This window comes from Cylas formicarius, unplaced genomic scaffold (genome assembly GCF_029955315.1).
Source record: "Cylas formicarius isolate icCylForm1 unplaced genomic scaffold, icCylForm1.1 PGA_scaffold_9__14_contigs__length_23061073, whole genome shotgun sequence".
Lineage (NCBI taxonomy): Eukaryota > Metazoa > Arthropoda > Insecta > Coleoptera > Brentidae > Cylas > Cylas formicarius.
The window spans coordinates 2384095-2406965 of record NW_026844365.1 but is presented as its reverse complement, the minus strand read 5'-3'; the positions used below and the strand labels follow the sequence as shown (position 1 = coordinate 2406965).

General features: G+C 41.9%; 2 protein-coding genes across 2 annotated transcripts in view; one reads left to right on the top strand and one right to left on the bottom strand.

The window, feature by feature from the left end:
* LOC132707166 (glutamate receptor ionotropic, NMDA 2B) overlaps nucleotides 1–15888 on the top strand; it is a 35736-nt gene extending 19848 nt beyond the window's left edge. Inside the window, exons 3-12 of the mRNA XM_060678891.1 lie at nucleotides 249–307; nucleotides 369–632; nucleotides 1904–2133; nucleotides 6693–6936; nucleotides 8282–8494; nucleotides 8552–8771; nucleotides 12337–13129; nucleotides 13240–13287; nucleotides 15000–15074; nucleotides 15132–15888. Of these exons, the coding sequence (XP_060534874.1) occupies nucleotides 249–307; nucleotides 369–632; nucleotides 1904–2133; nucleotides 6693–6936; nucleotides 8282–8494; nucleotides 8552–8771; nucleotides 12337–13129; nucleotides 13240–13287; nucleotides 15000–15074; nucleotides 15132–15171 (2186 nt within the window). The 3' untranslated portion in view covers nucleotides 15172–15888. The remainder of the gene's footprint in view (nucleotides 1–248; nucleotides 308–368; nucleotides 633–1903; nucleotides 2134–6692; nucleotides 6937–8281; nucleotides 8495–8551; nucleotides 8772–12336; nucleotides 13130–13239; nucleotides 13288–14999; nucleotides 15075–15131) is intronic.
* A 3181-nt stretch (nucleotides 15889–19069) lies between these two features.
* On the bottom strand, nucleotides 19070–19888 carry LOC132707647 (uncharacterized). Its single transcript, XM_060679570.1, has one exon. It carries the CDS (start codon nucleotides 19886–19888, stop codon nucleotides 19070–19072), a length of 819 nt encoding a protein of 272 aa, XP_060535553.1.
* Nucleotides 19889–22871: the final 2983 nt, after the last annotated feature.

Sequence of the window (22871 nt, the reverse complement as noted above, 5' to 3'; positions counted from 1 at the left end):
CGCGCGTTTGCGACTCTCGAATTACCCGCCGGAAGCTTTTATTGACGTCGACGACGGGGCGGAAGGGGGGCGGGTCAAATTCCGTCGCCATTGTTCCGGTCGCTTGTCAATAATTAACGCGGGATATTACCAAAACGAAGGTCAATATCAAACGCCGTTTGATCTCCGAACAATTTAGTATAGTTTGTTTCGAAATACATCACTTCCACGTGGCTCCTTTTACGTATAATGTTGCGGGTTACTTGCAGGCGTCCACTTCGACACCTCCAGCCAGAGCCTGGTCAACGAGATCACCGCCGCCATCAAGGTAAGTTCGCAGAATTCGGCCTCCTCGCCGACGTTTTTTTTTTCGCTTCTTCCGCCTTCAGGTGTACGCGTACGGTGTGGAAGACTTCATCGCCGACCCGGCCAACAAGCACCGCTCCCTCAACACGCACCTGTCGTGCGAGGGTGCGGGGGCGGCCCGCTGGGACACCGGCGATCGTTTCTTTAAGTATCTGCGGAACGTGAGCGTCGAAGCGGAAATGGGCCGGCCCAACCTTGAGTTTACGCAGGACGGCGTCCTCAAAGCCGCGGAGCTGAAGATCATGAACCTGCGGCCCGGAGTCAGCAAGCAGCTCGTGTGGGAGGAGGTGAGCGGCGGCCTCCGCGCGTTACGGTTCCTCTTTTCGACTTCGACCACTTCAATACGCGATAACCAAAACTAGCATTTCTTATTTTGAGTTATTAGGAAAATAGGTTTTCATATTCCTAATTTAATGGAAGTCTTGTTGGTGTTAATCTTTAAAAACGGCGAGAAAGGCGATACTTTAAAGTCTAGATTGAGTACCCATAAAGGTCCAGGGATCAAAGCTCGCACTTCCGTTGATCCAGCTACCAAAGTATTTAAAATGGTTTATACTATTAAAAGGTCCATCGTCTAATAAAATTAATAGCATTTTTTTTACTAATCAAAATTCCGATTTGGCTGACCACTCATGATAATTGTAAAACGCTCAATAGTGAAGCATAGGTTTCGCTCCAAAACTTTGATAGACTCAAAGAATCGACAATCGACAATCCTCAAAACGCCCAAACTAAGAAATTGGATTTCAAGAAAAAGCGAGAAACCGCCCTTTCGTTGTAAATAACTTCAGTAGTAGGAAAACATAACTTCCGCGTCCACTGTTCGTCTGTGGCCTTCTTGGGATGTACAAATTACGTATTCCTAATCAAAGATTCTGATTTAACTGGCCACTCTTCGTGATAATCAAGAGTGCCTACGAAACTTTAAAAGACTCAAATGTGTGGCAGTTTTGAAACGTCAAAACTCTCAAATTACTTCATTTTGGCACAATGAATGCGTTCAAAGATCAAGATTCTGATTTAGCTGTTTTAAATCATCAAAACTCTTAAACTGGGAAAATAGGTTTGTTTTTTTTTTATTTTGGCTTAATTAATGCGGAGAAATCAACTTTAGTAGTAGGAAAGCGTAACTTTTACGTCCACCATTCCCGTGTGGAAGATCTTGGGATGTCAAAATTACAGATCTCTAATCAAAGATTTTGGTTTAATTGGTCACCCATCGCAGTCATCATTATAATTATAAAACACTCTTAAAAGGAGAAATCACCTTCGAGTTCTGAAGAACTTCAGTAGTAGCAGAGCGTAACTTCTGCGTCCACCATTCCTCGAGATGTCAAAATCAAAAAATCGACAATTTTGAATAGAGCTAGTTAATTTTAGCTTTTTTTTAAACTTTAAGGGGTTCAGCAACTTCGGTAGAAGGAAAGGGTAACTTCTACGTCCATCCCGCGTCTGTGGACATCGTGAGATAATCATAATCGTTTCAATTGTCATGGTCGCTAATTCTGGCAATAGAAGACCGCTAATTATACTTTATATTTTATTCGGGTGCTCGCAGATCGGGGTGTGGAAGTCGTGGCAGAAAGAGGGTCTCGACATCAAAGACATCGTGTGGCCGGGCAACAGTCACACGCCGCCGCAAGGGGTGCCCGAGAAGTTCCACCTGAAGATCACGTTCCTGGAGGAGCCCCCGTACATCAAGCTCGCGCCCCCCGATCCCGTCACCGGCAAGTGCTCGATGGACAGGGGCGTGCTGTGCAGGGTGGCCAGCGACGAGGCCATCACCGAGTGAGTTTTTTTTCCTTCTCAATTTAAATTGGGTTTTGGGGATTTAACCCCTTCTTCACGGGGGCGCACAGTGGTCTCAAAAATTAATTCTCAATATGCTCAAAAAGAATCGCATTTAAGTAATAAAAATAATGATCTAAGGGGGTAGGTTGCAGGCGGATTGATTATAAGGGCTATGTTGAGAAACAAAATTTTGACAATTATTATTCAATATTTCGTAGGTATCTGGAGGGTAGTTTAAACCTTGTGAAATTAATTCTCTTTATTTTATAAAAAAGTCACAATCTATAACTTTCTGAACACTACCACTCTCGAAAAACACACTAAATTACAACTAAAATTGAGGTGGTAAAAGTCAAATATTATGACCGGTTTTCTGGAGACTCAGACCACGGTGGGGCGGGTGGAAGGTTGTCGGTTCACCGTAGCCCGGACTATTTTAATGGCGCTCCACGCGATAACAAATTAACCGATGAATCCCCCTCTTGGTAGGGTCGGTAGATTAATTAACAATGGAAAACTTCTCCGTGGTCGCGATTATTTCGACCGAATTTCCGGATAATCGGAAACGGGGGGCCCGCACGGGGACGACGTCGTCGGTAATTGCGTTTCGACGACGAAACTTCCTTTTTCCCTTGTTCCCGAGGGAACGCGTCTCGCGGTTGAGGAACGTCGCGATGGAACGAAATCGAATGATAATATTAGAGGTCCGTACAAAGGCGGGTCCATTAAAGACGCGGCGGAAGCCGCCCGGAAAAATTACGAAAACTCCTGCGGGTTGCGAGTGGGCGGGGGGCTCCGGAACATGAAACCGTCTCGACGCGGTAATTATCCGGGTTTTATCCGGAATTCGTGGGTCGTTAGAGACGACTTTAAACTTCCCCCACGTACGCGGGGGCGGAGAGGATCCCGATCGCTTAAAAAAAAACACACAATCCCAGATGGCCGTATTTGAGCGCCATTAATTCTTTGTCGTAACTCGCGTGATGTATGGACTCGTACGCGTCAATAAGCGTCAAATTTAACTCCACCCCTCCCCTCCCTTCCCGGGTCCTTCGAGTTACTCAGGGCTGTCATTAATCACCCGGAGGTTCATCCCCCACCACCACGTGTTGCAATATGACGTACGCGGGCTCGTAGATAAACGAGCATATTTAAAAATTAAATTGATATTAATTACTATTATTTCGATGCAAAGAATCTGTTTGAATTGTTTATACTTTTTAAAACGGAATCTATGTATCACGAGATGACGTAGCCAGTTAGTCAATTTTATTCATTTTAATGTGTGTGATCTTCACTTTCAGCCCCACGAGATGGGGCACTATTGAAAATCTACTACGAAGCGCAGTATCCTGTTGTTTTTTGGCAGAAAGGGGATTATTTAATTAAGCTCTTAAAAATAATATTAAAAAATATAATGAAAACACGAAAACGTTGAATTTGTGAGAAACATTTCTGAATTTCCGACTTCTGAGTTAAATCAGAATTTCTGTAATTTTAGAATTTTTGAATTAATTCAAAATTTCTGAGTAACAAGTCTCAATTTTTGACTAAAACCAGAATTTCTGAGAAACAAATCTGAATTTCCTACTTCTGAGTAAATTCAGAATTTCTGAAAAATAGTTTCAAAAGGTCTGACAATTACAATTTTTTACTTAAATCATAATTTCCGAAAACCAAGCTAGAAATTTTGACTTCAATCAGAATTTATGAGAAACATTTAAGAATTTCTGACTTATGAGTTAAGTCGGAATTTCTGAGAAACAAGTAACAATTTTTGACGTGAATTACAATTGTCAAAATTTCTGGACAACATGTCGGAATTGTTTACTTAAATTAGAATTTCTGACACAATTCTCTCGTAAGGGACATTGCCAATCGAAACATCAAATATATAGGGTAATTCATAAAGAATATCGCTAGTTTCGAAGCTACAAGGTGTTTAACGTTTTAATTGAGTCCTAATTTTTTTTGACGTAACAATTACGAATTTGTAACTTTTTTCGACGTTGCTCCCAGAGAGAGCAAGTTTCACCATAAAGTTCTCGAAACTAATGTCATAAATTCCGACTTGTTTTACAGAAATTTTGACAATTTATAGATTGAACATTATTTATGAATTGTGGGACACTTATGTCACAAATTCGGACTTGTTTTTCAGAAATGTGGACTTATTTTTTCAGATATTCGGACTTAGGTCTGAAATTCTGATTAGTTTTTCAGAAATTTTGACAATTTACATATTGAACATTCTTTGTGAATTACGCGAGGCCTCCGCCACAAATTCAAACTTGTTTTACTTTTTAAAAGTTCTGATTTTAGCCCAAAATTCTGACAGTATAGAGATTGTCCATTCTTTATGAATTACGACAGGCCTCTGCCACAAATTTTGACTTACTTTTCAAAAGTTCAGATTTAAGTTCAAAATTCTGACAGTTTAGAGATTACCCCTTCTTTATAAATTATGAGAAGCCTCTGCCACCCATTTTGACTTATTTATTTATTTTTCAGGAATTTTTACTTATATTTCGAAAATTCCGAGTCAAGTCCGAAATTCCGTTTTGTTTCTCAGAAATTTACACTATTTAGAGATTGCCAATTCTTTGGCCGTGTTTGCCTTCTTTCTCAACAAAGCGGCGTTGCCGGCTTGTGTTAAATTTCTTCACCACCGGACGACGTTACTCTCGACGACCTCCCAAACGGGCGTCCGTGGCCGACGCCGGGGGCCGTTCCTTGCGGAAGGCGCGCGCCGCGACATTTAAAATTTATTCGCGCGAACCGGAAATCGATTACGCAATATGCGGAAACATTTCCTAATTATTTTGACGTACGGATTTAATTATGTCACTGGCGACCCTTTCGAAACACGTCAATTGCAGTTTCCACCTCCCCCCCCCCCCTTTTGACGAAACGCAAATTGCCCGATTAAAGATAATCCGGACGCGGTCCCTCTTGTTTGCGTAAATAACGCCGGGTCCGGTGTGATTTTCCGGGGCCGTTATTCGACCGGAATCGCGACGCGGATCCGGGCGTCGGGGCGGATTAGCCGCGCCAGGTTTTGCGTCGTAACGCTTTTGATTAATAAACCTCAAAAACGAGATAGACCTCGCGCGTAAATTACTATAATCCCGGAGATTTGATTTACGGCTCTATATAGTCCAGAAGACGCCGGCCGCCATTTTTTTGGGGCGTCGTCCAAATAAAAAAAAATAATTAATTGCTTTTAATATTTTTATTTCTATGTTAGACAGGTATCGTCTAAGGTATCCTTTCTTGTCATACCTCGGGAGAAGTCTCTTAAAACCAGAACTTCATTTCAAATGAATTTGCTTCATATTTTGCTAGTGTCTTTGCTGATGATGTAACATTAAACCATTTTCGTAGATTTCTAAGCCAGGATATTCTTCTTCCAATAGATCTTCCTCCCACAATTTTTCCCTGGATTATGAGTTGTAAAATTTCATACTTTGGTCCTCTCATGATGTGGCCGAGATATTGCAATTTCCTTTCTTTCACTTCCTGTAGGATCTCTACACCTTTCTTCATTCTTCTCAGATCCTCCACGTTCGTCATATGTTCCGTCCATGGTATTCTCAGCATCCTACGGTATGCCCACATCTCGAAGGCTTCCAGTTTCCGCTCGCAAAATAGGTTGAGAGTCCAAGCTTTCACACCATACAAAAGGACCGGGAATACATAACAATTGAGCATTCGAGCTCTCAAATCGCGACTACAGACCAGCTTCTTTATCTTCACAAAGGCTGCACGGGCTTTCTCAATGCGGATCTTTATTTCCGAAGAATAATCCACATTGCAGTCGACACTCGTACCCAGGTAATCATATCTCTCGACTCTGTCCAGCTCTTGGTTTTTAACATACATATGTCCATGGAGCACTTTGGTTTTGGTGACAATCATGTACTTGGTCTTCTTAACATTGAGTGTCAGACCATATTCTCGACTAGTCTTGGCGAGAAGTACTGTATCATCCGCGTAACGCAGATTGTTCAGTGGAATCCCGTTAATTCTTATCCCAGCGGTATCATTTTCGAGGGCTTTGGTGAAGATTTCCTCTGAGTAGACGTTGATTTCCACTGCTTTCGTCATTTCAGATTGGACGCGAATCGACGCACTTTGGTTTAAATATAAGTGTTGTTCATCTTGGTTATTGTACTCTGTACTGCATGTTGGCAAGGACAATCCCGGTTTGAACTGCTATATCAATGGAAACTTTGTGTCAAGTGTCGATTTTCTCAGTTATTTGGAACACCCCTGAGAAACGGTTCGAGAAAAATATCGAAAGTGACATAAAAGTTAGCTTTCTCACTGTCGGTCATCAAAAATGGCTGCCGGCCACCGGACTATTACGCGCCCTGCGTATTATTAATACGAATGTGTTCCGCGTTTTCGGCCGCCATCAACCCTCGCTTACATTTATATGGGGAAATTATGCGGCACGCGCGTGTTTCCTCCGGGACCCGGAGCGAGACCCCCCCCCCCCCCCCGGATTCGCGCGATCCTCGGCTTCTCAATCCGGTCGTTTTTTGGGGACCCAGGGTGGATATGGCGCAGGCGCACCGCAACGGCAGCTACTACCAGTGCTGTTCCGGCTTCTGCATCGACCTGCTGCAGAAGTTCTCCGAGGAGTTGGGGTTCACGTACGAGCTGGTACGTGTCGAGGACGGCCGCTGGGGCACCAACGTGAACGGCAAGTGGAACGGCCTCATCGCCGACCTCGTCAACCGCAAAACGGACATGGTGCTGACCTCGCTGACGATCAACGCGGAACGGGAGGCGGTGGTGAGAGAACAACCACTATTTTCGTTCGACCCGGAGGATCGATACTACTCCGGAAAACAATATTTACGGCTGTTTTTCCTCGTTTCGGCGAATTTATGTGCTCCCGCGGGGGCGGCGCGAAGTTTTTACACCTGGGGGGGTTGCGGGAGAGGTCGAGCTCCCCCCCACACACCAAATATTGAGCAAAGGGCGGCGTATACGAGGTTTTAAACGCGAAAGAAGAAGCGTGTCTTCGAAATTCATCCCGTTACGATTTCAATTTCAAAATACATATAGCGAAACTCTGTATAACGTATAAATCTGTATTAACGACAAAATTTGTTGTACTACTAGGTCTCCATATTAATCCATTCTGTATAACGAATTTCGCACTCTCTATACCGAAAGGAAAAAGGGCACATCAGGTAACAAAGTAAGGAATGTAGGTCGACTTGTAATTAATTCCTTACCCTAATAATCTAATCACCGAGAACCTCAGTATTTTTCTCCTAATAAGCGATTATGTTAGTGCCTTCATCGGTATGTATAAAAGTACACCATTGGTTCAATTCGTTCAATTCATTCGGTCTGCATCGATGACATCGCAAATTTTTGAAGGGGATGTACGGAAATGGGATGCGGAATTAAAGGGGATAGCCGCCCTGCACATCCCCATATTCCATCCAGCCGATGGACCAGAGCGTAATAAAAAGTCTTAAGAGTCGATACAGGAAAAGATTTTAATGGAAATGATCGAGTCCGAAGAGAAATTTTCCGTTAATATGCTAGATGCAGTCAACTTTATTAGTGAAGCTTGGAAAGAGTTGACAGCAGAAATAATTCAACACTCCTATCGTCATGCAGGACTTATTACCGAGACAGAATGCGAACAGGACTTGGAAGATGATCAGCCACTAAGCAGTTTCAAACAACAATTACGTCTGCAAGTGAGAAGTTGCAAGATTTTGCAGACTTGACAGAGGAAGCCGTATTACAACAAGCAAGAAAGGATGAGGAAGAGCACCAAGAGGAAGAACCATTCAACAAGCGGTATATTCAGTTAAGCTGCTAGAGAAATTTTTCATGTGTCATAGGGAAGATGTGTTTATATAAAATAATTAAATGTAACAGAACACATATATTTCGCTATATAGAGTTTCGACTGTATATATCTGATTATACCTAATATGTAACGAGGCATGTGTATAAGTAACGACAATGTGTGCCAAACTTGCGTCAGTTCTGCGAAAAAAAAAATCGAATTCAATTTGACCGCTCGTCGACAGATGGCAGTGCGAACTAAACTGGCGGCATTATAACAGTGCCATTTTCTCGGCAATATGGTGGCGACGCGTCGTTTCCGCAGGTGGACTTTAGCGTTCCATTCATGGAGACGGGCATCGCGATCGTGGTAGCGAAACGGACCGGCATAATATCGCCGACGGCGTTCCTCGAGCCGTTCGACGCGGCGTCGTGGATGCTGGTCGGCGTCGTCGCGATCCACGCCTCCACCTTCACCATCTTCCTGTTCGAGTGGCTCTCGCCGAGCGGCTTCGACATGAAGGTCGCCTTCAACAACGTAACGACGCCGAAATAGCCGCCTCCTCCGCCCCCCCGACCGCCGACTTTGTTGCAGGGCGTGCCGTCGAACGCTCACCGTTTCTCGCTCTTCCGCACCTACTGGCTGGTGTGGGCGGTACTCTTCCAGGCGGCGGTCCACGTCGACTCGCCCCGCGGCTTCACCTCCCGCTTCATGACCAACGTGTGGGCCATGTTCGCCGTCGTCTTCCTCGCCATCTACACCGCCAACCTGGCCGCCTTCATGATCACCCGCGAGGAGTTTTTCGAGTTTTCCGGTGAGCGAACGCGCCGCCCCTTTCGCTTAAGTGTCACGCGACCCCCCTCCACCGCACTATTTTTTATTTTACGCTAAATTTCTCCGAATGCCAGGAAAAACGAAAAGATCTAGACAATTTGTGTAAGCAAAATCTTGGCTGGTATTATTACAACCCGCAATGATTAAGAAATGGTAATCGAAAAAGAAGAGAGGGATCCGACATGATATGTTGAAGCCGGCGCTTACTATTTTTGGAAAATCTGGGACATCCCGTTTTTTTCTATAAAATTAGGTTTTAGAGGGGCCGGATTCGTCTGAAGCGTGTTCGTTTATTGCGTCACAGAGCTAATAGAGGGCGTCGAGATATTTTGTTCGAGGGTCCAGAGCAATTTATTTGAAAGCGATCGGCTGTTCTGTAGTTGCGTTGCTACGTCCGAGTATAACATTTAAATTCGTAATTTTCGGTAGTATATTTGTGAACTTCGCTCATTTAGCAAATGAAAAGTGAAAATTACATTATGTTTTTCAAGAATGGATGATGATCAGATAAGGCGAAAAGTTGAGTTAGTATATGCTAGCGTAGTAGTTCACCTTACATAATTTGAGATTGATGAGGCTTCATCAAAGCGATCGTTTGGTTGTCAAATATACCTCCATCAACTTTTTCTAGAACCAACGTGTAATTAATACGATGAACTATACAAAGGAGTTATTTCTTCTAAAGATTTTTTTGATATAAGGCATGACATTCTATTTATGAAGCCAGAAATAATAGGATCGATCACTTCAGACACTAGGTATAATTTTTGCTTATATTTTTATATAATATTACAAGAAAGATTCCACGATGACATTATGTGTGTCACTGGTCCTGTGTGCATACAGTGTCTATCTTGATACTTAGTTTAATGTAAATTGTAATGTGATGTCTGTGGCTCGCTCTCCTATTCAACAGTGTAGTTTTTGAAGATATATGATATGTCTTTTATCTTACCGAGAACCTTCCATATTTGCCATCATAAGTTGTTTTTCTATTGCCTTTTTGTGGTTAACCTCCACGAAATTTTTGTTCTTGACTCCCTCATTCTAAAGGTTTGCTTAAACTGATTATCGCCAGACCTTGGAACTATTTCTTCACTAAATTTTTGGGGCAATGGCAGGTCATTCATCGTCGCTGTCGAAATTTAAAACGTTTCTCTGACGCGTTCGGTAACCATCACGATGTCTGTCATCACGTGACGTCTGTTCTCTGTTCCCCACCAAGGACGGACGGGAAGCGTTTGAAGCCGGATAACATTCTAACGGTCGCAGTTACGCACTTCAAATTCTAATGCGTTCTAGTACAGGACGATGGGCAGCGGCCCGCAAAGTATCGACGAATTCCTACAATCGGCGGCCATTTTATCAGCTATTGACGGTTTTTGTGTGGGAAAGTCGCCACGAAAGAACGTAAGCGTCCGAAATTTCAACCGATCAAGTCGAAATTCGGTAAAAAGTTTGAGTTATATGCCCGGATAGGAGCCACCAAGGTTGGACGGGATCGGTTGCCAAGTATTTTTTTTTTTTAATTTTGAAAATTTTTTTTCGGTCTCGAAGAAAAACGACCGAGATTTGTTGCTAAAGGTCGGGCTGTAATGTCCATTTTTTTTTACTTACGTGCACGGGTATTGTATGAAGCCACCATAGAAAACCTATATATTCTAATATGGCCGGTTGTTGCTTATAAAGAGTGTTATTGAAATCTAGTAGGATTAAATGATGCGATGTCGTTTCAATGATGTACCAATGATCCGTGTCAGCGTTGACGACGGTTCGGCCGCCCCCGTCGACGCAAAGAGGGCGGCGAAGGGGACGGAAGCACCCTCCGATCGTCCTGATCGAACTAGACGAACAAAACTACCGTCGCGTCCCGTTTAATCTCATCCCGATCGAGGTCTTCCTCGAAAGCGGCACCAATTGCCCGCTTAGGACGGTACACGCGCGGTGATGGACGCGGGTCGGGGGCGGTTTTTGAATAACGAATTAAAATTAACAAGGATAGTTTTTTTCAAAAAAACTTCCACAGGCCACCGTAGCGCTCTTTCTAAAACTTTTGGATTTCTCTCGCGTCTGTTTTTGTTGACAACTAGCTAACGTTTCGCCGATCATCCTCGTGGCTTCTTCAGAGCTTCAGATGATGAGAGTTTCAGCAACTTTAGTAAAGAAGGATTCTACGTCGAAACTAACCAGAATATCGTCTGTATCTAATGTAATGTTTTTTATTTGTTGTTGTGAAGTGAAAGGAATTTACTACGAAACAGTCAGTTTTCCCTGTAAAGGGTTTTAATAATAATTTTAAGAATATTTTTTTCTTGATATTCATTTGTGTTCATGATCACCGTAGCATTTCCTTTGTCTGCTTTTAGGATTACAATGTCGGGATTAGATTTTATATATTTTAGGGCAATGCGTTCAGGCTTTGCAATATTAGATTTAGGGGGTTTTGATTTTTTAAGGATTTTTGCCTTTTCAAATCGAATTTCATTAGATTTTTGAGTTGGTAGTTTGTTTAGGATATACTCGACATTTGAAATGATTTCCTCTTTTTCTTTAAGTTGGAACCTTTTACATTTATCACAGTGTTTGGTAGTTGAGAAGTGTTTGATGGTTTCCATAGTGTTGACGTTAGTTTTTTCAAAGTACTCCCGCACTTGCCACTGTTGTCCTTCCTTATATTCAAACCATCGCCGATCACATATCAAAAATTCCAAAGAAATATAACGTCAAAACCAGATTTACCATTTGTCCAAAAATCTCTCAACATCTTCGTTGTGAAAATTTTGTACCTATGTAAGGTGTTCATTTTTTCAAATAATTGTAAACGATAAAAGGGAATAAAAAGAATATATTCGTTTATTCGTAAATCGTCTTTTAACTGCTGAAGAAGCCGTTATGTACGTGGCGAGGTTTAACCCATTTGGCCCATATACAGGAGACAATGTCACTTTTACGTCTGATGCCAGACTAGATACCAACCACCTCCAGATAGTTAACATTATTGCCACGAAGGCCAGGAAAAAGCATTGGCTGACATCCGATCGAGCATGGTCTTTTTGAGGGAATACACGATATTAAACAGATTTGGTTAGTTTTATTTTTTTTAATTTTAATTCCGTTTTTGAAGTTTTGTTTCAGTTTGGTCTTTGCGCTTAATTTTTTTTGCATAATTTTTTACTTGTTACATTTCAAACTGTTCCCACAAGCAATTTTCAAAAATTAAATAAAAATTTTAAAAAAACAAAAAAAAAGATCTCCTGATCCAAAAATGCAAAAAAAACAGTTTAAAATTCGAAAGTTACCGGAAGTGTATATGTTGACTATGTATTGTCAAAAAATCGAACATTCAGCCTATATTAACACATTCTGTGTTACCCGGTATATAGGTGGATCATTTATCGAAGACTTTCTGTGGTAAGTCATGTTGTATAGAGTAATTTATATGTGCCGCTAGATGGCATCCTCTGTCACGATGACGGCTCCCACGTCCATATATCGATAACACGGTTACTTCGGTACTAATCGTCAAAGTTTTCGTGCTTCCGAAGGCATCGACGACCACCGGCTATGCAGGCCGTACTCGCACAAGCCGAGCATCAAGTTCGGCACGATCCCGTGGTCGCACACGGACTCGACCCTCGCCAAGTACTTCGGCGACATGCACGCGTACATGCGTCAGTTCAACAAGAGCACGGTGCTGCAGGGCGTCGGCGCCGTGCTCTCCGGCGAGATGGACTCGTTCATCTACGACGGTACCGTCCTCGACTACCTGACCTCGCAGGACGAGGACTGCCGCCTCCTCACGGTCGGCTCGTGGTACGCGATGACCGGCTACGGGCTCGCCTTCCCCCGCAACTCCAAGTACCTGAAGATGTTCAACAGGCGGCTGCTCGATTTCCGAGAAAACGGCGACCTGGAACGGCTGCGCCGCTACTGGATGACCGGCGTCTGTCGGCCCGGCAAGCAGGAGCACAAGAGCTCCGACCCGCTCGCGCTCGAGCAGTTCCTGTCCGCGTTCCTGCTCCTGATGGCCGGCATCCTCATGGCGGTGCTGCTGCTGCTCCTCGAGCATCTCTACTTCAAGTACGTGCGCAAGCACCTGGCCAAGACGGACCGGGGCGGCTGCTGCGCCCTCATCAGCCTCTCGATGGGCAAGAGTCTGACGTTTCGGGGGGCGGTCTACGAGGCGCAGGACATCCTCAGGAACCACCGGTGTCGCGATCCCATCTGCGACACGCACCTCTGGAAGGTGAAGCGGGAGCTGGACGTCGCGCAGATGCGCGTCAAACAGCTGGAGAAGGAGCTGGAGGCGCACGGGGTCAAGCCGCCCCCTTGCAAGCGGTAAGTCGCCCTTACGTATCGCCTCGTCGCATGATCACCCCTCTCACGAGAGCGTCACACGCCCCGCACCTCACCCTCTGTTGTTTTTGTTCCCGCGAATGGCGTCGTAGACGTCGCGGCTGCGTCGCTTCATGTCTTCGCGTCTCCGACTCACCCGAGTAAGTCCCTTCGGTAGAGTTGCACGTATGTCGCATGCGCACGCGTCTCCAAGTAGCCGCCCTCCTCACGCCGCCGTAGCGGATCGCGATAACCCGCAAAATCGAATATTTCCGCTTTTTAAAGCAAATGGTAACCAATCACTTTGGGTTTGTCACCGGTTCCGTATCCGTATCCTACCGCCTGCGCCGGTTTAAATACCCTTTTAATCGTTTTCGCATACAAAACTACGAGCGTTAATTCTTTTTATTTCTTCGCCTAGCCGTTCGCGCCGTTGCAGGCGTGAATTAAGAATATTAAAATGACCGACGTTGTTAGTTGTTGACAAATATGTATAAAATCAAGCTTTCGAGCATTATTTGTAATGTAAATAACAAAGATTTTACTATAAAATGTAATCTTTATACTGATGAAGCAATAAAATGCAAATTAATGATAACACACATGAGCGACGTTGGTAATTGTTAATAAATCTATAAAATAAAAAATAAAAAAATATTAAAAAAAAAAATAAATCTCTAAAATCAAGTTTTCAAACGTTATTTGTAATGTAAGTAAGAAATGCTTACATGTTTACAATATAAAGCCTTTATTATAAAAATTTATCTTGATACTGATAAGGCAGTAAGGTAAAATCTCGACATTGCCGCAAAGTAGTGATGATACACGGCGCAGTCGGTAGGATCAAAAATACATTTGGAATATTAAAATGACCGACGTCGGTAACTGTTAATAAATATTTATAAAATTAAACGTTATTTGTAATGTAATTAACAAATGCTTGCATGTTTGCAATATAAAGGCTTTATTATAAAAATTAATCTTGATACCGATAAAGCAGTAAGCATAAATGTCGGCTCAGTCGGTAGGATAAAAAATGCATTTAGATAATTAAAATGACCGACCTCGTTAATTATTAATATATATTTATAACGTCAAGTTTTCCAACGTCATTTGTAATGAAAGTAACAAATGCATACATGTTTACAATAAAAAGTAAATTACGGAAACGCTTTGGCTTTTGGACTAGGACTTTTTTATAAAATGTAATCTTTATACTGATAAAATAGTAAATATAAATGTCGACGTTCCCGCGATGTAATGATACCACACGGCGCAGTCGGTAGGATAAAAAATGCATTTAGATTATTAAAATGATCGACCTCGTTAATTATTAATAAATATCTATAAGTAACAAATGCATATATGTTTACAATATAAAGTAAATGACGGCAACGCGGTGACTTTTGGACTAGGACTTTGTTATAAAATCTTTATACTGACGGAGTAGCAAGTATAAAACTCCGGTACAATAATTAATAAGTGGCGTAGTCGGTAGGATAAAAAATGAATTAAGAATATTAAAATGAGCGATGTTATTGATTGTTAATAAAAATCCATAACATCAAGCTTCGAAACATTACTTGTAATATGAGTAGCAAAGATTTGCAATATAAACATCATCGGAAAACGTTCGATTTTATCGGTTTTCGAGATAGACGAGTCGACGCTGACGCGCGAGCGAAACCCCGGGTGGGGGTCGGGCCGAAATTAAATCATCTCCGGCGAATCCGCCTTTCATTAGCAGACCGTATCGGAAACGGGAGTCCTCGGATAATCGAGTTTTGCGAGTTCTTTGTCTATTATTGCCCGACCCGCTCGCCCGGCGCGTCCGCCCGATTTAAAAAAAACGACGTCCCCGTCCGCATTTCAGCATCGTGGTGTCGGGGGAGCAGGGCAGAGCACGGATGCGGAGTCTGGACCCGGACGGCTACGCCGACGTCAACGGGTGAGTGTGGCAGGCGTCGTAGGTGCCGAGTAAAAATGGCGTCCGTTTTTTTCTCAGACCCAAGACCGAAATAGCGGAGATGGAGACTGTGCTGTGATGGCATCGGGGTTCGACCTCGTCCCGCCCCTCGCCACACCCCAATCGTATCGCGAATGAAAATCTCTTATGAATCAGGTGCATTTACAAACAAACAAACAAACAAAAAAAGAAATCACTAGCGTATCCTATAAAATTAAATAATAAACGGGAGTGTCCGTTTAAGACGGGCACGGATCTATGGGAAGAAGAAAATGACTACTATTAATAATAACGCATATAATAATGATAATGTTGTTGCTAAAGAATCGTTGTTGCTGTTATATATAATAATTGTTGATGTTTTTCACGTAATTTGAATGTACATACAGAAGGCGCGCCTCGTCGGCGTCCCGCGTATCGCTTTTCGGTAGATGTCGCCGCCGTCGCCACCCGGCGACCGTTTTCGAAATTCGGCCTAAGTCGAGCCGGTTCCGTTTTCCCATTTTCCCCGTCGACCTTTTTTTTTTTTTTTTTTTCGGACGCCATCCGCACGCGTATAACTAAACGAGAGTGTAAATAAGGGCAATGCATAAAATTGTCAAACTTAAAGTCGCACACCGAGTCAATAACCGTAAACCGCTGGGCGTGTAGTAAATCGATTGGGCGGACTAAATGTTAAAACCATGTAACCTACATATTTGAGTAAATAAACGAGCCATTGACGTGAGTGCCCGACTTCTTTCCCGCATCCTCCGATCCCACGTTTTCGGCTATTATCGACCATAAACGAGGTTTTTTTTTTAATTACGTTTTTTTTTTTGGCCGCTTCTGCTAAAACCATTCGGCCAGCTCATCGGCATTGGTGCAAAGAATGCCTCCGTAAAGTGTCTGGGTGATACCATCGTCCCACTGGACGGCTATACAGAAAAAAATTAACGAAAGAATCAGAAAATGTTAAAACAATATTTAAAGCTTAACCTAACTTAAACTTTTAGTTTTTGTTTCCTCATCTGTGAAATTTCTTATTAAATATTAATACAAAAATTTCATCGAAGAAAGAAACTGGTGCGTAGTTAAATTATATGAACTAACTTTAACTTTAATTCTATTTAGGTGTTGCTTTTCAGTCTACACATAGTTGTATGAAAAATGAAAAATGTGAGCTGGAACTAACTCCTTTCCCTAATCCTATAGATTTCCATCTGTCGCTCCAAGCATTCCAGATGTTACGCTTCAATTTAGGAAAAAACTGCGAGCAGCGTTGGCGATCTGTTTTATACTAGTACTAGTTTATTTTTGACCTTCAAGGGACTTTGCAACCGTCCCAGTTTTATTGATATCTTCAAGGGCACTTTTTTTAGTCTGAAAAGATGACTGCTTTGTTGATATCATTGAATTCAATCCATTCAAGAGCGTAAATCTCGGCAGAGCAAATGGATAGATCCCTTTGCAGGCCTTGTCCCATTTTAAGGTTCGTATTGTAATCGTAAACACCAAAACCTACACGAGCTTCTTTATCTGTAAAAACTAAGTGCAAGTCTCACTCTTCTTGATTTCAAATAACTTGGAGTTATTGCTATATTTCTTTGGTTTCAAGTCCCGAATTTGAATATGGCTTGACAGGTTCGGCAGGGATGGACGGGGCTCCTGTAGAGTGGATCCAGCAGTGAATCATCATTCAAGGCATCCACAAGTGCAGGAAAAAAGGAATAGTGTTCAATAAACTACCACCACCACCTACTACGTCGCAACTATTGAGGTTGCGAACCCTTTATAATAGTACATTATGCAACAAGTGCCGTAAACGGTTTTTGAGTCGCGGGTTTAAGCTTAATAAACGAGTGACGAAAAAAAGGAATCTGTGCGGTAAAATCTCCGAAAACATCCGGTAATGTCCGAAGTGACCCGGATCCATGAAAAACGAAACTTAAAATGATACTTTCCGCACGCTAGATCTTTAGATAATTAGGTTTTTTGCAGAAGGGAGTAGAAAAAATGTAATACAAATACGGGTAGAATAGATAATTTATCCATAGAAAGTTTAACATTTTTATTTTATTTGTTAGGAACATATTTGTAACCCTATTTTTAATACAAAATTAAATGTTATTCTTTAACAGATTATTACAAGTCGGCTTTAACAAAACTTTTCAAAAAAGGGACAGGTTATATGCTTGTAAACTTTGGACTTTCTTGCAACATGCTGTTTAATTTTGCCAAAGAAAATGACTTAGACAGCAGTGGACAGCGAGAAGAACACTGCGTGAAATTAAGCTGACCCGAAAAACACCTGCAATTGGTCCGACAAGCCCACCTACTCATTGCACGCTAGTTCTGTTTCCAGATCAGACCAGAACTAACGATCGAGGAAAAAAGTATACCGAAAACCAGTAGAGCGATTTCTATTGAAGAAGGGAACCCTTATGGAGGTATTTCCTGATTTCATCCGTACGGGCACCATGGTGCGGTGCGGTGACTCCATATGTTGACTACATTGGAGAAGAATTCATTTTTATGCATGACAATGCTACATTACATTGCAGAAGTCGGTTTTTCCAGTTATGGAGTGGCAAGCGTGTAGTCCCGACCTCATTTCGATCGAACATCTATGGGATAAAGAATCATTTAAATCCGTTTCAAAGCATATGCAGTTGTTTTTTCAAACAGCATGACTGGTTTCTGAAGAAAAAAAAGGTTACAACGTGCCTATTTCCATGCACGCAAGTGTATCATACGCACTGAATAAAAAATTCATAAATAAAAAACTACTTGCAGATCAAACGAGGTGTTTTTGACTCATCAGTGGAGGTTGTAGCTCTTTTAATTTTGCGAATTTGTCGCTTTTTCCATAAACGAATGTAACTATTTTCCTATCCTCGCTCGTTTCACCCATCTAACAAGTGCCATCTATCGGATGATGACCGAAACGTGCAGTTTGGCGGAAACCGCAAGCGTCTACATCCATTAGCGGTGGCGTCACCTATTAGACGGTAGCGGAAACGGAAAAAAAAGACTGCAGCTAAGAGATCGATCGTTTTATTGATTCGGGATTTTCGACTGTTTTTTGGATGTTGGACAAGATAAGTTTTCGAAATTAGAAGCAATCAACTTCATATTTTTGCACATATGTGGAACCTATTGAAAATGGGTGGGGTGGGGGGTCGGAAAGTATTTTAAAAAAAGTAAAAATCGCGTGTGCAAGAGTCTACAAAAAAGATCGTTGTTCGAAAACCGTTTACCAAACCGAAACCGAAATTGTACAGGGTGTTCCCGATATTCCGTGCAACATAAGAATGTGTTAAATGTCGTAAATTTGGCAGCGACATAAAGGTCCGTAGCCGCATTTAAACAGTAGAAATTGGTTGCAATCAAATATATTTTTTAAATTCTTGAAAATTTTTTTTGGTTATTTTGCCGTCCAGAAACAAATTATTTCCTCAAAAACTATTAACCCAATCGACAAAATTCTTGAACCAGAAGATGAGGTACTATAACTTTAATTTTAAGCAATTTTTCAATTATTTGCAGAGTTTTTCACAAAAATATAAAAGACCCTGAGTACCACGTACTGCATGGTTTCAGAAAACCAGTATTTCCTTGAAAACCACTTACTCTATTAGAAAAAATCATATACCAATAAATAAATAAAAGTGTGGGTAAATTGAAAAATGAAAAACATTTTTTGCGAGAGTTCCAAAGTGATCCGCAGGGGCACGATAGAAAAACAATACAAGAAACCGCGAAGCGGATTCTTTTCAAAATACAAATCTGCTACGCGCTACGAATTTGTGCCGCCCAGCGATCAATTACTCGAAAGTAATCTTGTACGTGCAAGTCTTCGTAAGATAATAAGCGCCATCTATCGGATGGTGGCCGAAACGTGCTGTTTCTTTCGTTATGGGCGGCGCCGCCTGCTAGACGGTAGCGAAATCGCAAAAAAAGACTGCTGCTAAGATATCGATCATTTTATTGAAACCCTACCGGCGTTCGCCGTCTACAATTTCGAATAGTCTGACGCGCAGATGCAAATCGCCGAACAAGTCGCAGTGGCGCATAGCGACCAACTCGTCGGTAACGACGTAAGCGTCTTCGACGAACCGTAGCCTGTCGTCTAGGAGGACGCGGCACGCGTTCCCCAGGGTAAAAGCGGTCCGGCCGATCCGGGCGTCGTAGAAGTCGATCTCGTACTCGAATTTCCTCGACGCGCTGTCCACCCGTCCGACGACGGCGACGGCGAACCAAAACGTGCCGAGGTGCACGTCGCAGACCGCCCTAAACATGGTACCCTTCGCGAGGAACACGTAGGTCCGCGTCGGGCCGGAGGCGCCCTCTAACCGGTCCTGCAGGAAGTGGGGCACGCGGACCGATCGAGAGTAAACGCAGGCGTCGTCAATAGCTGCGAAGGTGGCGTCCGGGTGCGCCTCCAAGCAGTGGCGCGTCGCTGCAAGTACCGTGCCGCGAAAGCCGCAGTCCCTTTCGAAACTAAAAGGGCAAAGGGTCACGTGGAACCGGCACTCGGCTTCGTGGCGCGCCAGCCCGGCGCCCCACGTCTCCGTCGGGCAACCTTGGTCCGCGAACTTGCAGCGGAAAGGCAACAAGGCGTAGACGTTGTCCAAAGCGACGATCCTGTCGCCGCGTTCGCGCGTCCCGCAGGCGTCGCAGGGAGCGTCGCGGTGGAAATGATAGGGGCACATCGCGTGCCCGTTGACGCAGCCGCGTATGGGCGGCCGGAGGCGGTCGCCGCACAACGCGCACGCCATCTCGGCGGCGGCGGCCTTTAGGTCCGCGGTTGCCATCGAGTGCTGAAAAGAGAGAAAATGACGTCGTTATCTGGTCACCGAATGACGAAAATGACTTTATATATGATATCAGCTGGACGTGAAAATTCTGAATTTGTTCCTGTCTCATCAGGTGTCCTTGGACCTATATTATTCTTAATTTATATTTCTGATATTTACTCGAATCCCTCGAATATTTGAATTTGCATTCATTTGCTGGTGACTCTCACCAATCGATCCTAAATTATTTGATATTGCTTCAATTTATATCAATTTGGATTTGCATAACTCATTTCTATATTCTTCTAGGCATAATCTTCAACTTAATGATAAAAAAATGCAATGTAATGTTCTTTTCCGTTCAACCTAACATTGAACAAGTATCCCAAATGTATTTATTAATTAATTAATAAAAACCTTGGTGTTTTATTTGATTGTAGACTTAGATCCGTGGAATATGTATCTTTGTTGGTGAAAAAGTCAAGTCATTGATTTCGCGCCATTTATACAGGCATAGAACTGTTCTTAATTTCAGTTTACGGAAACTTTTAGCTCAATCACTTGTCCTTTCGATCATAAACTATGGTTTAGCCCTCTATCGTCCATGCCTTGATAGTATTAATTAATATAGGTTGCAAAAAATTCAGCACAGCTATTGCAGATTTATTTTCGGCTTGCGTAAATTTGATAGGATTTCCCACAAAAATTGACAGTACTTTCAAGTACTTTTTGGTGTCTATGGTTTTGCAAATTATTAGCACATCCAATATGTCCTATTTACGAGCTAAATCAGAGTTTCGTAATGTTCAATCAGTGGCTTTAAACACGCCTACAGACTCTCACTGCTACGATGTCATTTATCTTTGTTCCGCAGGTGATTTTCTTATAACGCTGTTGTAATTTTTAATAGTATACCCGATTCCATGAAATCACATTCAATTAAATTCTTTAACAAATATTCCAGGTCGAAACTGCTCACTTCTCAAATAATTTGATTCTCAATGTTATTCTTTTTATTTTTACTTTTATTAACTTTCTATTATTCCATATTACTATTACATTTATTTATTATACCATATTTAATTTATCAATGTAATTATAACTTCCTGTTTAGTTCCCAATTTAAACATTTAAGAGGTAAAGTGGAGTAGCTTTTGCAAGGCTTCGCCTCTTCTCTACTGTATATATACAACAATATAGGCAATTTATTATTATTATTATTATTTGAAAACAAAGAAATACCTAATTCACAATTCTTGGAAGCCATTCAATCGCTCTCAATTATACATGACGATTAAAAATGAGAGGACGATAATAACCATAGAGTTTAAACGTCTTTGTCTACTGCTGTCAATAAAATACCTAATTACACACTGATCTAGCGTGCGGGGAGAGCCCCTTTACCGCATCAGTAGCGTTACAGGGATTTTACCGCACAAGTTCCCACGCTTTTAATTTTGACGTTTCATAGAAAGTATTTGTGTTTTTCGAAGTATGCAACACGTTCATTAAACTTTTAAATGCTCGTGTCAAGTAAACTAGCAACTCAGGTACCTTTTACCGCACCTGCGTAATAAATCATTTTCTTACACTTTTTGACGGACTGCCGGGGCTTCAAGCGGTGAGCTGCACACTAGCGCCATCTATTTGCCTTACCCCTAAACATGTTGTGAATACTCTAATATCTCAGACGAATAATGACATTTAAGTAATTTAAGTGTCACTTAAGCGATTGCTTTTTTTATTTTTGGAGTGGCGAAAATACAGTAAGTAAAGTGAGTAAATTAAATTAAATGACCTAGAACGTCTTTTGCGGTGGCGCAAAAAATAAAGACGCATAAAGCATAATAATAACGGAAGTATAATTGTTCACGAAAATCAATATTTTTCATTTTAAGCGACCGTGTACAAACCATTCGAATTAATTTCAAGACAAGTATAGAAATATAAAAATTTGTTGGAATAATAAAACTACAGCTGTCGGAAACGGCGTCAAAAATATAGGGTATTAAACGCGGAGCATTTTTGAAGAACAACACATTGGGTGATTGTATAAAATGGAGTATCTATTAATTCCATAATATACAGGGTGTTCCATTTAAAACATTTAAATTTGTTTTCCAACACATTTATGGATTTCTTTAAATCTCATCCATAAATAGAAGAATTTGATAAGAGTTTAAAGTCAATATCTGGAATTAACACGTTATTTTATGACGACATTCGACCACTGACGAGTAGCGACCACTTATGACTCGAAAGTGACGTCACTTTGACGACCCTCTGCTACGCGGGAAAGATCTACTGTATAAGCCTGATGCAATTTTGCGAGCATTACGGCCTTGATTATTTAGATGGAATTTATAATCATTTTGTTAATCTTTATACAAAAAAAATACCACGCGTACAATAACGTATAAGGAAAATCCATAACCTTAGTATTAAAATGAAACAAATTGTAAAGTCTCTCGTGATTCGCATTTTTCAGGGAGATTAAAATTATACGTTTTCGAAAACAAACGATCTACGCCCACAAATTGGGCAATTTTATCTGTGAAATTTTCCTACGTTGCAATATTCAACTGTCAGCGGCCATTTTGGCGCCACAGGTTCATTTGATGTTTGTTCAAAAAAATCGTTCGTTCGGTATAGTTCGATTTACGAATTCATCCGAGTGTTTTTTTACACAATTGAATCTAACAGAAACTTGGCAACGCAACGACAAACATCTACATTGCTGCAGATGAGAGCTTATGCTTTGTGATTTTCATTTTTTTTTACGTTATCTCTTTATTTTTGTTTTTTTCCCCGAGAACCATTATCATACGCTAATCACTAACGCAGGAACTATTGCAAAGTTAACCAGAGCACAAACAGATGAACTATGCTTGTGCGTTGATTATAGTGACTTACCCAATTATTTTCGAAACGTTAAGAAGAAGAACTGCTTTGCTTCTCTGAGGGTTTGACAGTCCGCAGTTTCCGTTCCTCTTTCTATGCC

Bases quoted from the DNA above. Each gene is read 5' to 3' on its own strand.
- LOC132707647 (XM_060679570.1), bottom strand. From the start codon at position 19,888: ATGGCAACCGCGGACCTAAAGGCCGCCGCCGCCGAGATGGCGTGCGCG.